Consider the following 18,902-nt stretch of genomic DNA (forward strand, 5'->3'; position numbering starts at 1 on the left):
ATAAATAACACTCGAGTGCACATAACTTTTGATAGGGTTGTCAAATCTTCAAACTTTTGAACTCGTTGGAAAGGTCTTTCGAATACCTTTCTAAAAATGTATAACATTACGAGGCTTCTTACAAAACCACCCTTTTTACAATTTTCCGGACTTTTGTTAGAATCCTTTTTTAAGCATAACTTTTGAAGTACTTTACTTAACTTTGTAATTTTCAATAGCGACTTATGGGACCCCAAGATGGTTCAAATGAGATCAATACGGTCCAAATCGGTTCAGCCAGTGCCGAGATAATACAGTGCAAATTTTTTTGATCAACATCCCACCACACACACAGACATTTGCTCAAAATGTGATTCTGAGTCGATAGGTATGCATGAAGGTGGGTCTAGGAGGTCAAATTAAGAATTTCGTTTTTCGAGTGATTTTATAGCCTTTCCTCAGTAAGGTGAGGAAGGCTAAACCGTTCGTCGTTTCTAATCAATTTATTTTCTTTTTTTTTATTTACAGAACTCCAATATATCAAAACTATATCATGCTTGCAAACGTGTATTAAAAGTGCCCAAATATCGTAACATCACAATCACACACTCGCAATTTCACCGGAAACTTGCCATCCGTCGAATCGAAAACATTTGCCATCTAACCCGGTCCAATTAGTAACGTGAAACGGCCGGCATTGGCCGTCGTCGTCAATACTTCGCCGAACTTTGTCCGAGCCACCCCGTTTTGGCCACGTTAAATGATTAACCGGAAAGTGATCCGATAGGCAGCGGCAGGAGGCCAATCAATGGAATCGAACACCTCAATCAGCTTCCTGGAGAGTTGTCAGCCGTTTGGGCCGGGGGAAAAGTTTTGCGGCAGTCACCAGAGTTGGAGCCATCGGAGACGACGGCGCCGGAAGTGGATGTCGCTCCAACTGCTGCTGTCCCACTGCTGTGCCGTTCCGTTTCAGTGTTTCTATCTCTTCCTGCTGGTGCGGATAGCGGTGGATGCTGCCAAAAGTGGCGCGAGCCAATGGTCCGGTGCAGGGGGTGAAAAAGTGCCACAACGGTTCGCCATGGAGCCCCAGGATCAGACGGCCGTGGTCGGTTCACGAGTTTCACTGCCCTGCCGGGTGATGAACAAATCAGGCCAACTGCAGGTGAGTTTAAATTCTATTTTTAAAAGTCCTACTAACAAGTTGAACATGTCAACCAATTTACACATATTTCGAGCGAATTCCATCATAATTTAATTTGATTACAATACAGACTATCTACATTTGCACAAATCATCTTCAATGTCACCGGCTTCTATCCTTTTGCCGGCTCATCCAAATGAATTGATTGATTCGTCATTCTTGCACGAGCCGTCATCTAATATAACCCCACCATAACATTCCCTCCACAAACCCTAAGCCCATGGTCAACCTTAAGGAATCCAAATAAATATCAATTTATCACAATCAACCCACTCGGCCCACAGCAAATCTACAAGAATTCCTATTCTCTGACAAAATAAGAAAAAGCATTTACGGGTTCAATTAGTCGCAAACAGTCTGCCGAAGTTCTCCGCCGCTTCTTTTGCTCTAACTCTGAACCGAACTGACTTTGAACTTCTTGCCAAGACCAATCTGCATTTCTTGTGGCGTAGGCCAGAACCGGCAGGGCTTTGTCTCCAAACTACACTTGGTACCTTGAAATAGTAGAACTACCATTGTGAGTTATGGCTTAACTTGCTTTTACATGAATTGAAATATACAGTTGAATGATATGTTTTATTTCATGGAATTTAAGGCCTGAACACTTATGCTAAAAATCTTTTAGTATTTTTTGCAGTTTTGATTTTGGCCAAAATATTGAATTTCCCAAGAAATTCATTTGAAAAAGGCTGTGCTATTTTACACTGTAGTCCCGATTCGCCCTAGTTAACGGTAGCATAGTTATTAATTGTTCAGTGTTATGGAATTAGTGCTATTTTCAGTTTTTGCTCAGCTTTTTTTTGTGGAACTGAGTGTATGTGAGATTGAGTATGTTGCTCACAACATCATATATTCATGATCTATACGTCTATGAATAATTGATGAGTTATGTCCCGTCTACCACCTCCTTCCCCAAAGGGAAAGAGGGTCCTGCAAATGTTGTTGCGTTGTTGTGTGACCGACTAACAATCCCGCAGCCGAAGAAAGCGTCTGCTCCCGAGAGTGCGATAAAGGATTGAGCTCTTAGGACATTTTCCTTTCCGGAACCGTACACATGAATGGATTATTAATCGCATCTGTTAGCTTCTCAACAGCCTCCGCCACACATCGTCTCCGAAGATGACGACGACCATCCATGACGATGTCAGCTGGGCCAGGGATCTGGCCCTGGCTCGATTATGACGGTAATGAAGATGTAAATGTGTAATAAAGAGGGACGATCAATCAAATTTCTCGGCGAGAGCTCCTTGGTTTCGAAGTTTCTCACTCTGGCCAATGCCGACGTTGAACGACGTCATTTTCGTCATTGTCATCGTTGTCGTATAGTTCTGGGACACATACCGTTGAGGTCATGCTATTGTAACGTAACATTATTTGAAGAAACATTAGCCTAAATTAATCCTGTTATAATTTCTACATTTATCTTGAAAGTTTCTCTGATTTTCTGCTGAACTGTTATATTGAATAAATGGCGATTATGTCAAATGATCACAACTGTTACCATTTTCCCGGGCATGTATGGTAATGGCTCACCAGTTAACCTTTTTTTTGTTTCAGTGGACGAAGGATGACTTTGGGCTGGGAACGCACCGAAATCTGAGCGGATTCGAGCGGTACTCGATGGTGGGCAGCGACGAGGAAGGCGATTTTTCCCTGGACATTTTCCCTGTGATGCTGGACGACGACGCCAAGTATCAGTGCCAGGTTGGCCCAGGAGAAAAGGTAAAGCCAACAAAAACTCCAGCGCAGACGAATTAAATTAACATTCCTTCCACTAACCATTTGAATACCCTCTCGTCTGATCCTGATGGTACAGGTACCCCGGGCATTCGGTCACGGTTTGCCTCGCTGATGGTGCTGGTGCCACCGGAGCCCCCGAAGATCGTCCAGGGTGACTTCATGGTCACGACCGAGGACCGGGAGATTGAGCTAGAGTGCGTGTCCAGCGGAGGACGACCCGCTGCCGAGGTGAGTGGGTTGAGCAGTTTGGCAAGGGATAATCCGTTGTCCGATGGACTCGATGATTAATCGGAGGAAGGAATTTTAATTTAAACTAATTGGGATTCATTTGATGGAAATTCCAAAGTAAATCACTCTATCATACGTGTCAGTAGATCCAAAGTGAGTGAAGACTCTGACCTATCTCTATCTGTGCATTTCATTCCATGAAAGAAATTTATTTCTCCATTGTCAGCAACAAATTAAATAACTCAATCATTATTCAAATAAATCAGCTCTATATTGAGATAACATTCAAAGAATCAGTTCAAAAACAAAGGACAACGATTTATTATCTTTTCGACTCTTGTGAAAAGGCAACTAACTCTTATGGATTGTCATTTATCCAATAAATCATTTAATTTTAAGTACCAATACAGCAATCGAAACTAGATATGAAGTATAAAAGTTCACACAATGCTCAGTTAGTGGACTAAGTTTTAACCTTGTTTCAAAGATGATTTCCGTCAATTGGGGGGCGACATTCTGTATAGGGACAGCAGTTTTTAAAGCATGCTTCTTCTGTCAGTTATTCAAAAAGAACGAAAAAGTGCCAAAAATACAACAATGCATGAACCGCGAGGTTTGTAGGGTCCCAAAAATCTAAAAAGCAATTTTAGCCCAAAGCAAACAAACTTATTATTCGACCCACTCCGATTTGAATGAAACTTTTTTTTTCATAAAAATATTTTTATTAGGTCCTTTTCGGTACTGGGACCTGGTTAGGACCGAGTCGGCTTTTGTAATTACATTTGACTTAATAATTACAGAGGATCTTGTGTGTAAATGTTAGTGGGAGGGGAGCCGATTACCCGCGGCCTACTCGGGGTTAGTAGGGAAGGGATTGATGTTAAGGACAAGGCGTGGGAAGGGAAGGGGGATTGTGTAGGGGTCTTGGTTGGCTCTGCTGGCCTTTGCGTTTTGTCCTCAGCGAATGAAACGTTGTACACAATAAAAAATTGTGTTAATTTTGAAGGTTGAATATCACCTCTTTTATAATGTAATTTTAGTTTACCTCAATTTTGATTGAAAAAGTTACAATACACCAGAATAGCGGTTAAATTACACACTTTTAGAGATAAAATTACACACTTTTTCTGACATAAAAGATGTACCCCTTCTCAGATGTAATATTACCATGGTTAATTAATTGTATGGAGACGTTATCCAAGGATAGACAATTTTTGTGTATATGAGGCCAGTTGCACCCGAGAATGACACATGGAAAGGTCGTAAGTTATTTAAATATTTTCGTACTTCGAAATCAAAATATTGCTGTATCTCGAAGCCAATGCATCCTATCAAAAGTGGTCAAAGATAAACCTGTACGAAATTTTACGAGCATACTGAAAATAATACACTGACATTTATATACACGCAATGTCTCTTCATTGATTTGATTTTAAGGTTTAAAAGTTCAAGGAGAGGTCACAATTTATATTCGCTCATTTTTTGAGGAATTAGCCTAACATTTTGCAAAAAACAACCCTCTCTAAACAGCAAGATGTCTCTCCTGAAAAAATGCAAAAATCATTCATTAAGCCATATCTTTGAAAACTGGTCCAGACAATTTAAAATAAATGTCTCCAGATTGATCATTGTCCTAAGTCAAATCCTTGTTAAGATACAGTGGTTTTGACGTTTTTTTTGGCGATTTTTCCAATTTCCCACAAGTTTGCCATTATCAGCAGACCATTAAAACCTAGTGGTCCGTGGTCATGTCCGTTATTTTGACAATATTTCTAGTGTCATCCGCTTGTGTCTTGCCTCTTTGCTGAAGGCCAGGGAAGGTATTTGCCGATGGGCCTCAAAAAAGCTTTTTTCATTTATTTCCTTACAGTTAAGGAATTTACCATAAAGATGTGTAGAGCACTTGCAGATATTTTACTAATGAACAGCTTTGTAGAACATTGTTTTGTTCTAAACTGAATGCTGTTGACATTAGAGCGTAAACAAAAATCCCCTCACCATCGCGAGTGGGGGACGGCGATTGCGGCATTTTTTGACATTGTGTACGCTCTAGTGTCAACAGCATTCACTTTTGAACAAAACAATGTTCTACAAAAATGTTCGTTTGTACAAAATCTACAATTGCTTCATACATCATGATAGTGAATTCTGTAACTGGAAAGAAATAAATCAAATGAGGGCTTAGCGATGGTTTTTTGCCATCTGCCATCTCTGCTGAAGGAATTCACCTCCCGGGTCTCCTAAGTGAGGTTAAATTTGGTACCGAACAACATTACAAATGGTGTGCTATTGTGCGTGAAATTGGGCTAAGATAACTCTATTGAGCTATTCACTTCCAGTGTATTAAGACAGTTTAATATAAATTTAGCTATCTATATTACAGTGTAACAAATAAATTTGTGGCGGGCATTCAGGAGCTGGTTCCAGTGAGCCCAAATCCCAAATATGAGCTTGATTGGACGTAACAGGAGATGGCGCCTTTCAATTTTAAATAGGATTTAACCCTTAAAAATGCATTTTTTTTAAATGACAGCCTCAAGCACTTTGGCCACCAATGCGTTTACCAAAATCATTACTGGCGTGTAGGCCAGATCCTTGAAGTTTTGAACTCTCTAGAGCTCGGTACCTATAATTGGCCGCAGTGGTATTATGGCTCGACAAAAAAAGGCAGAGCTCGGTACAGGCCTTCAAAGCTTGCCTTTTTAAAAAAAAAAATCGGCCCCAGCAAAAAAGATATGCGTCGCACCTCGCGACGCCCGAGACGCCATTTGATTTTGCTGGGGTCGATTTTTCGAAAAAAAAAATGCCTAACTTTGGATGCTTGTAGTGAGCTCCAGAGTGCTCCAACCCAGTCAAATCAACCCGAATTCTGAAACGGAATCTAATTAGAATCGGAACCGGTTGTTGCGTTTGAAACGGAATTTGTATACGATTCTAATTAGATTCCGTTTCAGAATTCGGATTGATTTGACTGGGAAACTTCAATAGTAGGGGAACTATACCCTTTCTCAGCCTATTTCTATTATCGGCCTATCAGCACTTTGATCATGAATTACAGCTTATATAAAGTGTTTTTGACTGTTCCAAAGTAATAAATAGCTCAAATAAAAGTGAGCAAACAACTCTCCATTGTTGAAACATCTGAAAATGTTGATTTAATAGCAGAAACGGCAAAAGTGATGAGAATTGGTCGAACGGCTTAGTGTGATTAAAATGGGTATATTTCCCCTATATATACCAAAACATGCGCAAGGATCTGGCCTACACGCCTGTGATGTTTTTGGTAAACGCATTGGTGGCCAAAGTGTCTCAAAATCAGACATATTTGAGAAAAAAAAGTATTTTTACGAATTAAATTCCATTTAAATTTGAATGACGGAGCTCCTGTTACGTCCAATCAAGCTCATATTTGGGATTTGGGCTCAGAAAATCCACCGGAACCAGCGCCAAAAAGTCATTTTTGTTACACTCTAGTCTATATTTTACGAAAATATTCCTCTTCTACTCCCAGATAACTTGGATCGACGGGTTGGGCAACGTGCTCACGGACGGTATTGAGTACATGAAGGAGGCACTTCCGGACGCCCGCCGGTTTACTGCCAAATCGATCCTCAAGTTGATTCCCAAAAAAGAGCACCACAACACGACGTTCACCTGCCAGGCTCAGAACACCGCCGACAGGACGTACCGGTCGGTGAAGCTGAAACTGGAGGTTAAGTACGCGCCCAAGGTCGACATCGAGGTGCTTGGTGGGGAGACCTCAGGCGGGAAGATCCTGGAGGGAAGCGACGTTCGGTTGCACTGTCATGCCGACGCGAACCCACCGGATGTCACCTTTCGGTGGTACGTCGGCAAGGAAATGGTCCTGGGGGATTATTCGACGGAATTGGTAAGGATTTTGTGTGGGTTGATATGATGGGCAAATCAATTTGTATTCCAATTACAGGTTATTCTGAACATTTCCAAAAAGTATCATGACGTGATTGTGAAATGTGAAGCTCGGAATGCCGTCGGTAAGAGTGAAGAAAGCGAAACGCTAGACATCAGCTATGGACCGATTTTTCGAACGCTCCCAGCTTCCGTGGAAGCCGACCTGGACGCGGTGGTGAGTCTGTCGTGCGACATTGACGGCAATCCCACGCCGGACATTGTTTGGGTCCACGAGGAATCGGGTCGTGTCATGTCCACTTTGGCGAATCTGACACTGACGGTAACCCACGCGACCACGGGCCGGTACTTTTGCCAGGGTTCGGTTCTAGGTTTTCCCGAAGTCGAAGCCGAGGCCAGCGTCTTTCTCAAGGGACCGCCCAGCATCGGTTCACCGCGGCAGCAGTTTGGTACGGTTGGCGACACCGGTCAGCTCGAGTGTGAAGCATTTTCTGTTCCAGTGGCAAAGCACATCATCTGGGTGCACAACGGAAGGGAAATTAATACCAGCAGTCCGGAGTATTCCGAGTTGTTCAGCATCGTCGAGAGCCGGAGCCAGAGCCAGGGCACGGAATGTGTCAAGTCGACGCTAATCATCCACGATAGCCGGCGGGAGCACTTTGGTAGCTACAATTGCACCGTCGTCAACGAGTATGGTGTCGATTCGGTGGAAATTGATTTCGTCTCAAAAGGTACGCGATTGCTGAGCTGGGATATCTCGGGCTGTGGGCTGGCTGGTTTGAATTTTGCGGATAAAAAATCTTGTTGAAACATATAATTGTTTTTTTCTCGCAAAAATTATATTTGAAAATTTGAATTTCTTCACGATCTTCAATGATTTCCAAAAAATAAGAGATAGTTGTTGTTGTTTATTGAATTAAGGTGACTTTTACCGGAAAATGGTCAATCATCACCATTCACAGAAAGTATTTGTTCAGTAACCGGGCTGAGAACATAAACCAGTTACCAAATTCTGCTCGCCAACTGAGCTGAGTGTAGAATAACAAGGAAATTACTGATGCTTAACTCATGCAAAAATTTAAAAGTGTTATATTTTTATTAATTGTAATTGATTTTTGCTTCCACTTATCCTTAGAAGAATTTGTTTGGTTTAGCTTTTTGACGTTCCTCTGCTTTTTTTATGTTTGAGCCCTCTTAAACCAGAGATCGCATTTATCTTTTGTTAATGTTCTTATTATGTTGATAATATAGTTTTTTTATTATCATAGTCGCATAGTCTTGTTGTTTGATTGGATCCCTGACTTCGTTTGGACTCCTGAAAGTACAATTTCTCTTCTCCATGTAGGTCCTATGGGTTACACGGAGAAAAAAGAGTTCCCAAAATCGTGAATAAGCGTTCGTGAAAATGGGAATCACGAACAAAGTGTTCAAATTGCATGGTACGATTTCCAAAAACGTACCATGGGATTTGAACACTTTGTTCGTGGTTCCCATTTTCATGAACGTTTGTTCACGATTTTGGGAACTCATTTTTCTCCGTGTACATCACATCACATCACGAGTAAATCCCACGTTACTGAGCAACTCGAATTTGACGTTACCGCCAAAAATTAAACAGTGTTGAATTGTAACGACTGCAACACAAATATAAACTTCAACTCGTTTAAAAATACCCGATTGCGATTTCATTGCGAGAATTCAATTTAAATGCCAATGTTTTGGACGCAATGAATAATGGACTATCTCTTATACTCACACACTAATAATGAACCCTGGGTGGTCTGTGGAATGAATATGCAAAGTATGTTCTCACTCTCACCAGAGACTGTAATTTATTCAAATCTATAACCTGCTGCCTCACAATTCCACAAACACAAACATTACACGGGAACCTTAGCTTTTCCTGACTAAAATCGATACCAGCTGGCCCATTGCATTCAAAATGCTAGGAAAACTGATTTGCATACACATATGAAAATCCAATTTCCAATTCTTGTTTCTCCTCACCACCCCCATTTTCTTCACCCCGCATCGGATGCGGCCAACCCTTCGGCTGGGACGACTTTCCGGGGCAAAAAGCAGAAAATATTTTATTACCCGTCGTCATTTTCGGCTCCCTCGGCGGACTGACACTTTTAATCATCGTCATCGTGGTGGCCATGTGCTTCTGGGGCCGAACCAACAAGAAGAAGCTTCCGCCGGCCGACGTGATACCAAAGGTAAGAAGGGCTCCAAGAGCAAGGGTGGGGTGGACTTCCCGGCTGTACTGAAGCATCAGAATTTTATTTTAGCCTCGCTGGTTTTCTCTGCGGAGTTCTCGAAAAAATATTTTGTTTTTCAATCAGTCCACAATCATGTGGTTTCTAAGCTTTAAAATGGTGCAACATTTAATCTTTTTGTTTCCACATATTTAATAATGTGTAATTACATGTTTTATGTAATTTCGTTATTATAAATATCATGAACAGATTTATTTTGAGAACGGTGCATAAATTTCATTAGCAGATTTTAGACCTGTACATATATTAGGATTATCTTTTAACAGAAATTGTGATATTCCTTTGAAAATATACGAGGGATGTCTGCACGTTTTTTTTTATAATCTATCAAATGAAATCAATTTATATTTTTTCTTCAGATTTTTTATTAAATGAAACTTAATTTTTTCTACGTCTTTTCTGATGTTTTTGTTCGTGAGCTTTCGTTAACACTGTTTTACCATGTCTTTTTCTTCTTTTTTTTTTTTATCCTTGCAGCAGCACATTTCCGACAAGGATTGCAAAGAACTGGACCGTCGGCGAACGTCGAACGTCAGTGACCTGAAAATAGATCGCGATAATGAATTTATGGAAACCAGCCTTGGACCGGACGGGATGACCACTCAAGTCAACGTAACCCTCGGCACGACAACGATTGCCAACCACCACATCTCCACCAAGCTGGACGGCACTCCGGAACTTCCGGGGACCACGGGGAGTGCGATGAAAATTTCCAACGATTATCGGTACGACGTCAAATTTCTATCGAATTCCACTCATCTTGACTCCACCCATCCATCCTTCCTCCCAAACACCCACAGGTATTCGGGAGATTTCACCGACAGCTTCTGCCAGCTGCCAGCGGCCGTCAACAACACCAAAAATAGCAACGGTTACGTGCCATACGTGGATTACTCCCGCGATTACAGCCCACCGGCGACCGCCCATCTGATGCAGCAGTTCAGGACGAGCACCAGCAGCAGCAACATCAACAACTCCTCGGCTGGGATTGGCGGCCATCATCAAAACCACATCAGCGCCATGACCTTGGGCCGCCACCATCGGAAGGCCTCAGAACTTCGACAAGACAATGGGCTGCCCAGCATCCAGGGCAGTTTGAGCTCGCTGCCGAATGGAATCCCCAGTAAGTGCTTAGCTGAATAATGAAAACTAATCTCAGTAGAAGGTTGTGTTCCATCAACGCATCCTTAGGCAAAACCATAGGTTGCATAAATGTAATTTTTTCTTAAATCTGATATTTTCCCCCTGAAACTTTGTTTTAAAGCTCGTGGAAGTTTTGCAAATAGTAATTTGAATTTCACGTAATTTTATTTCTGTTCGAATATGTTCATGAGTTTTCAATTGTGTTTTTAAATCAATGAGCTGTGAAAAAATACAACATTAAAAAAGCATCATAAACACATCTTTACCACGCAGCAAATTCAATTGTTTTAAGACTGTTTGCATTCTGCACACGATAGCCAGGATTAACTCTCAGATGCATAAAAAAGTCTTGGAATTCTCCAGCAGCTATAACAAAATCAAAATCAACTAAAACAGAAACAAACTTTTCTGGCCGAGGCAGTTTTAATAGATTTCCGTTTATTTAAACTTTTTCGCATTGCACTGGGGGAGCCTTCGTCCAGGATTTTGTCCAAAGTATTAGTAAACATAGTTTGTGTGTGTGTTCAGTTGACTGCAAGTGATAGGATAGAAACGGACAAAAGTTTTTTTTTCCGTTGCAGTTCCTGTACCACTTCCGGAAAGAGTTCGTGCAACTCCGGATGGCGGAACTTTCTCCGTTCCGAAATGTCCACTCGGGCGGAGAACCTTTTACGGTACAGGGCACCCTGCTGCTGCTGCTGCTGGTAGACTGCCACTAAACAACAGAGGCAGACGATTGGAACTGGTTAAGAATGTGCTCTGCCAAAATTTAACTTACACTTTTGAAAGTTTGGAAGCTCTCATTTTGACTAACACATATAAGATGATAGATTAAATTTTTTGACAACCTTCAGTGTGAGATGACTAAAACCAAAGTAACCCCAATTTGTATATCAGCTTTTTCCTGTTTTTAGACTTTTGATTAAATTGACAAAATGCATTGTTTTTAAACAAAAATCTGTTTGAAATTCAACAAAAATATTTTACAATATTTTCAAAGAATTTGAATGTAAATCTAATCTAATCTAATCTAATCTAATCTAACCGAACAAAAGCGCAGCCAGTCCGAAGAAAGCATCCTGGGTGAACTTGTGGTAAGATTGAGCCTCAAGTCGTTTCTTGTCAATATTAATGATTACAGTACATCCGAGTTACCCCTAAAACGTATAGTAAAAATTAAAGCGACCAGACCTACTGCGTTGCATTAACCGCAGAGACAGATTATGTGAACGGATCACATTTCACAGAATCATCAGGGAAGAAGGATGCGTGGACATACCGTACCAAACGCTTTCAACGTATCATTGGACAAGTTATCGAAAGACCTTCCAAACGAGATCTACTAACCTTGTCTGAAGTTATGACCGCTTAGGTTATGATAATGTACATGGTTAAAGCCTGATCTAGCTCATCTATATACAAACTTTGTCCGGATCAAATTCCGACCTTTGCTTTGTCAAATATTTTATGAAATTTTTGGACCCATTTTTGGTCAGTAGTGGCATGAGGGCAGAATGGCACGCCTAAGGAAAATGCGAAAGAAAAACATACAAATTTATGAATTCAGTGTTGTAGGATTCTGTTTTGGGATGTTCACTTCAATGTTGTATGCTTGGTTGATGAAAGAAAAATAACTTAAAACTATTTGATGCACATTACGTTCTTCTCCGACTACTTTTCCAGGGTGTGGGTCAGAATGGACCACCTTAGAAAACAAGCCATGTCGTCTAATCCAACGATGAAGGGTGAAAAGATTTGACTTAACGGTGCACATCAACCATAGCTTTTCCACCCAGATTTGTGTTACAGACATTTTAGTATCTTCAAAATTACGGAAACTATCGATATAATTTTTGATTCATCCCCTAAAGTACAGTCTACCAAATAATTTATAGCAAAGTTTGACTATTTTTACAGTCAGGATTTTGCAAGATTGGGTCCGTAAGTTTGACTATTTTGGTAAAAAAAGACAACAACTTCCTTGGTTGCTGTGCACCCTTGGAACTTTTTCAACATAGTTTCCGTGAAGTTTCATAGTCATTTAACGAAACATTTGGTGAATTGGTGATGTTGCTTCTGTTTTTATCCTGGATTGTTTTGGTAGGTTGTGTCTTCAGTATGGATTCGGTTTCGGCTAGCAGGTGGTAGAACGGCACCTGTAGGATGTTTTGGTATGGGAGCGCAAAACGGGGATTGCATCAGGCCGCCTCCTCAACTTCCTATCCATTCATCCTCTTCCCCAAAAATCAATATTGCAACCAATTTTATCAACCGTGTTTACAATCTCACCACCAACAAAACAGATAAAGAAAAAGACAAATAGTTCACAAATACCTTTCCCTAAACGACTATCCCCGCTCATTAATCAATAGATGCCTCAACCACAAAAACAATCCTAATCCCCAAAATAGACCCAATCAATCACCCTAATTCCGAAGAACCCAAAACATACAGATCCATTCCTTACATCCCAACACTTACACCCCGCATTACCAAACTACTACAACAAGACTACCCGAACATCGTAGTAGCATCCAGATCCACTCACACTGTCAACAACCTCTACACACGGATCAAGGACCCGATCTCGATGCTGAACCAACACAACGTGATCTATTGCATCAAATGTGACCAGTGTGAGTGTAGATACATCGGCATGACCAGCAACCTGCTCAAAAACAGGCTGTCTGGCCATCGCAGCGATGTAAACAAACTGGATCAGCTGATCCAGTCCGGCCACACGTACACCGACGTAGAGGTTCAGGCTCACAAGGAAAAACCGCACTTGTGTCCCATTGTATCGATACCGGCCACCGGTTCGATACAACACAAGCCAAGATACTGGACCAGTCCTTCAAGAGATCATCTCTCCCTCTCTCGGAGATGATCTGGATCCACAACACAGCTGACACTGTCAACAAGAGGACCGACACCGATGGCCTGAACAGCACATACGATGGAATACTACATGTCCTACACAAACACAAAACCAAAACAAAACCACAAAAACACACAACACAATCACAACTGAACCAATCCACCTGACAGTTAGCAATTAGACGTTGTACAGTACAAAGTGACCCAGCAGTTGAATGTTGTTTTACAACAATTTATTTGGACAAACATGTTAGTATTTCACAATAGTTTACAAAACAATATTAAATTAATTCTTTAAACAGTGATGTGCAGCAAACGTAAAGGACAGTTTAACAATAGGACTTAAACATTTTTGACAAGAAACACACAACTAGTAAGTACACAAAACACAACCAAACACACACAAATTGTAAAAGCTTGACATTTTTAGTAAACCCCCTGAAGAAGGCCTCAAAATAAAGGCCGAAACGTCGGTGAAGTAGAGAAAATCTGTTTTTCTTTTTTCGACAAGACTGCTCGCCAAAACCAGAAAGATTATGTGTGGTTATGTAAACAAATTTACATTTTTGCAAATAATTCGAAAACTAAAATGAGTTCAAATGTCGTTTTCGGTGTGGTAATGTTTTTTAATATCTTTTATCCTTGCTTTACAGTTGGTCTAAACCCAATCTGAAGCCCAAAACCAAGGGTGGCCCATTTTGGCCCCTGCCCCTAGTAGGAAGGCACCAACCACATAGGTGAATTAATCTAGAAATTATGTTTAGGAATCTTTTTATTTGTAGGCAAATAATATTTAAAAATGTTTTATGTGGTATATCAAGGCGTATTCATGACAAATGTATTTACCCAAATGTGTTTACCCATTTTCAGTGATCAAAGAGTTTTTCCTTTCTCGCATATGAGAGTTTACGTAAGGTGGGATAGGGATGTAGACCACTTAGGTCCGATGGGTTCTATATGAATTTTGAATCTAAAGTTTACTTTTCGAAATACACCGTGGGCAGGCTTTTGATAAAATCATTGTTTTCAACTTATTGATTTTTTGAGGATTTTTTAGCATGAAAAAAATCCCAGCAAAATCAAAATTAGAAAAAAGATCTTCAAATAACCTTTGAAATGCAACAAAAAATTGAGTTTCAATTCTCATAAAGGGCTCATACCTGGCTTGATTTCATTTCATGAATTAATCAAAAAAACGCTGAAAGTTTCGTCCAAATCGGGACACCTCGATACGCCCTCTAGAACAAACCGAACAAAATCTACAAAAACCTGCCTCTTGAAATTACAACTTTCCAGAATATCAATTGAATCGAATTCCAACATGTCAACAAAGAGTTTTTAAATGCAATGAAAAAGCAAAAAAAAACACATGATCCAAAACACCCTCCCAAATCTTCTCCTCTCTTTCCAGAACAACCCCTGCTCCAGGGCCACCTAACCATCGACCACCGTTACGGCGGCGGCACCACCTACAGCAACTCGACATTCCTGCGGGGCCTGACCGCGGCGTCCTCGAGCCTTCCACCTCCGGCCACTGCTAACCCGGCGGCCACCCCAGCACCTCCACCGTACATTGCCGCCACTCGGTCTTCGCTGGCCGCTGCGTTTGGACCTTCAGCGGGCACCGGTTCAACGACCATCGGTTCCGGGTCTAGCCCGGGCACGACGACCGCAGCCGGTTCCACCAGCCCCAGCTCGATCCAGTCGGGTTCCCTGTCGTTGTCCCACAGTTCACAGCACTCCCAGCAACAACAACAGCAGCTCCCTTCCGCAGGACCAACTTCCGGTAGCATAGGTAGCAACAACAGTGGTTCCCAGCAGCAGCAGCAGCAGCAGCCGGGCAGTCCATCGGCCGGTCAGTTTATTCTGCCCACCAGTGGGTCTTTCAAACAGCAGGGAGCACTGGCCACGCACGTGTAAATTAATGAGCCGGCGGGGTTCCCTCCACGTGAGTGATGGCTGGCAGTGAGGAGGTTCTGTTGTGATGCATTTTCTAGTTTGTGTGCAAAATCAAATATATGCGCAGCGGGTGGTTCTAGCAATCACATCTAGCCAATTAGCCGATTCGATTGAGGTTTGCCCACACATCCCTCTTTGTTCGTTTGAAGTGCAAATGCGGTTAATTTACTGCACGTGTTACATCATGAATGGTTGGTGAATGTGTTTATGCACGGAATAGTTTGTTGGATTGCAACAAATAGTTTGTATCATGATAGCTTATATGACCAAACTATGAAGCATCTGCTTCGTTAACGGTAGATCAAGAGTTCAATCCCAGGTCGGACCGTCCTCAACTGAGGATCGCTTCTCTTTCTGGATTCGATTGCTTAGACAAGGAAAGGTTGTATATATGAAAAGCATTGTAATTTAAGTTCCGGAAAACGTTTAAAATCTTCAAATTGCTCCCATTTTCGTAAAACATAATGGATTCTAATTCTCTGTTTGAAAAGTTTTGTGGTTTCACCTTTTCTCATTTGTTTCGAAAGTATAAATAAAAATCTTTAATTTTTAAGATCCAATTTTTTTTTGCGGTTGCTCGAGCACCCATACTCTCCTAACGTCAAAAATTACGAAATTTGTAACAAACTTTGAACACCGTCAATTTGGCCCTGTTACAAAACGACATTTTTTGGTCTTGACTTCAATAGTTTCAAAACTCTCATCATGTAATTTCATATAGCACCCAATGTTGACATTTGAGCACTTTGGTGTTCAATGAGAGTCTCTCAGCATCGCGTCTTCAAATGAAATTACGTAATAAACAGTTAAATGTGAGCAAGAAAGTCTCCTTCTCATGTTTTGCAAATTGGATGAAAAAAGGAACAAGTCTTGAACCATCTAATCATACGAATTTTCCCTAAAACACTTGAACATGCTTAAGGTTAGAGTACCTCGCTAGATACGTGGGTAGTACGGGTTCAAATCCCTTCTGTGATCTGGGATTCCTTTTTTTTTATTCTGAATCACTTTCTACTAAGGGACCATCCATAAACCACGTGGGCACTTTTTTGGGAATCTGTACCCCTCCCCTCGTGGGCAATTGTCCATACACAAAAAAAAACTTTTTTGGATGGATCGTGGACAATCGCCATACCCCCCCCCCCCCCTAAGCTGTGAACGTGGTTTATGAATGGTCCCCTACCAGTTATCGTTCTACTTCGAATATCGTTCCTTAGAACTAAAAAAATGCTAAATCTTCTTTACCGTCCTACTTCGATATTCGTAAAATTTTTCGCAACAAGTTGCAATAAGAAGATTAAACCAACAAGGATGGAAATAAGCATTTTGAAGTATATTTCTACTGCGAAATTAGCTCCGGAACTCCAGTTTGAAAAAATATATCCGCAGAAAATGGGAATTAAAGGGTCTTCCGATTAAAAAATTACTCGACAAAATTTACTGCCTTACCCAAATCGTATTAGATAGAAGTTCAAATGTCTTATACAAGCTCCAGGTCGAATCGAGTTGATATCTTTTTATACACTTTTTGGTACTTACTAACTCTCTTTTAAATTGATTCTTGAGATTCACCTTTGAGTTTTGAAATTTTATTGATTTTTACCTAAGTTACAGATATTTTAATACATTTTGCGTTTTTAAACCTTCAATCTTTGTGTCCCGATTAGCCGCACTTTCCATTGACATATAGTGAAACCCCTGAAATTTGGTTACAAAACTTATTTTTTTCAGCACATGTCATCCAACGCGGTGAACCACGTTGGAAAAATGTACGACTCATGCAGAAAAAATCTTCTTTAACTACTTGTTGCATAAACTTTTATTTATTGGTTTAAAGTTTGATTATGGTTGAAAGAAAAAAAACTAAACTTCCTTTTTGAGACGTGGTATGCTCAAGCAGGATTGGGCGAATTGTATCAAACGTGTTAGTATGAGAAAATACGAAAGAATTGGTAAAGTCATCGTTTGTGATTTGTTGAACAAAAAATAATAAAAAATAATAAGCATACCGAGAATTTCCCAAATTTTTAAGTAAACCGAAAAAATGAATGAATGCTCTTTTTATCACCCACAGAAACGATAAAGGTACGCAAAAATAATCCCCATTTTTCCGACATTCATATAATTATAGCCTGTTTTTTGGGCAATGGCTTCCATGAACACATACAAACACACAATGGTCGATTACTTCCAAACCAATTGAGCAGTTCTCTAGGATTTCGGTCATTCGATTTTTTTTTTGTATTTTTTAATCCGACTGAAACTTTTTTGGTGCCTTCGGTATGCCCAAAGAAGCCATTTTGCATCATTAGTTTGTCCATATAATTTTCCATACAAATTCGGCAGCTGTCCATACAAAAATGATGTATGAAAATTCAAAAATCTGTATCTTTTGAAGGAATTTTGATCGATTTGGTGTCTTCGGCAAAGTTGTAGGTATGGATACGGACTACACTGGAAAAAATAATACACGGTAAAAAAATTTGGTGATTTTTTATTTAACTTTATCACTAAAACTTGATTTACAAAAAACACTATTTTTAATTTTTTTATTTTTGATATGTTTTAGAAGGCATAAAATGCCAACTTTTCAGAAATTTCAGGTTGTTCACTGACCGAGTTATGAATTTCAATACTGATTTTTCAAAAAATCGAAATTTTGGTCGTAAAATTTTCAACTTCATTTTTCGATGTAAAATCAAATTTGCAATCAAAAGTACTGTACTGAAATTTTGATAAAGTGCACCGTTTTCAAGTTATAGCCATATTTAAGTGACTTTTTGAAAATAGTCGCAGTTTTCATTTTTAAATTAGTGCACATGTTTGCCCAGTTTTGAAAAAATATTTTGAAAAGCTGAGAAAATTCTCTATATTTTGCTTATTTGGACTTTGTTGATACGACCTTTAGTTGCTGAGATATTGCAATGCAAAGGTTTAAAAACAGGAAAATTGATGTATTCTAAGTTTCACCCAAACAACCCACCATTTTCTATCGTCAATATCTCAGCAACTAATGGTCCGATTTTCAATGTTAATATATGAAACATTTGTGAAATTTTCCGATCTCTTCGAAAAAAATATTTTTGGAATTTTCAAATCAAGACTAACATTTCACAAAGGCCAAACATTCAATATTACGCCCTTTTAAAATGTTTGTCTTGATTTGAAAATTCCAAAATATTTTTCGAAAAGATCGGAAAATTTCACAAATGTTTCATATATTAACATTGAAAATCGGACCATTAGTTGCTGAGATATTGACGATAGAAAATGGTGGGTTGTTTGGGTGAAACTTAGAATACATCAATTTTCCTGTTTTTAAACCTTTGCATTGCAATATCTCAGCAACTAAAGGTCGTATCAACAAAGTCCAAATAAGCAAAATATAGAGAATTTTCTCAGCTTTTCAAAAATATTTTTTTCAAAACTGGGCAAACATGTGCACTAATTTAAAAAAATGAAAAACTGCGACTATTTTCAAAAAAGTCACTTAAATATGGCTATAACTTGAAAACGGTGCACTTTATCAAAATTTTAGTAAAGTACTTTTTGATTGCAAATTTGATTTTACATCGAAAAATTAAGTTGAAAATTTTACGACCAAAATT

General features: G+C 39.9%; 1 protein-coding gene across 1 annotated transcript in view; it reads left to right on the plus strand.

Annotated features, from left to right (window-relative positions):
* LOC6038636 (irregular chiasm C-roughest protein) overlaps window positions 1-17,613 on the plus strand; it is a 201,015-nt gene extending 183,402 nt beyond the window's left edge. The window contains exons 2-10 of the mRNA XM_038257351.1: window positions 508-1,141; window positions 2,738-2,898; window positions 2,992-3,148; window positions 6,660-7,037; window positions 7,095-7,767; window positions 9,116-9,255; window positions 9,793-10,040; window positions 10,116-10,438; window positions 14,747-17,613. Of these exons, the coding sequence (XP_038113279.1) occupies window positions 788-1,141; window positions 2,738-2,898; window positions 2,992-3,148; window positions 6,660-7,037; window positions 7,095-7,767; window positions 9,116-9,255; window positions 9,793-10,040; window positions 10,116-10,438; window positions 14,747-15,255 (2,943 nt within the window). The 5' untranslated portion in view covers window positions 508-787 and the 3' untranslated portion in view covers window positions 15,256-17,613. The remainder of the gene's footprint in view (window positions 1-507; window positions 1,142-2,737; window positions 2,899-2,991; window positions 3,149-6,659; window positions 7,038-7,094; window positions 7,768-9,115; window positions 9,256-9,792; window positions 10,041-10,115; window positions 10,439-14,746) is intronic.
* The last annotated feature ends 1,289 nt before the right edge of the window (window positions 17,614-18,902 follow it).

This window comes from Culex quinquefasciatus, chromosome 1 (genome assembly GCF_015732765.1).
Source record: "Culex quinquefasciatus strain JHB chromosome 1, VPISU_Cqui_1.0_pri_paternal, whole genome shotgun sequence".
Taxonomy (NCBI): Eukaryota; Metazoa; Arthropoda; class Insecta; order Diptera; family Culicidae; genus Culex; species Culex quinquefasciatus.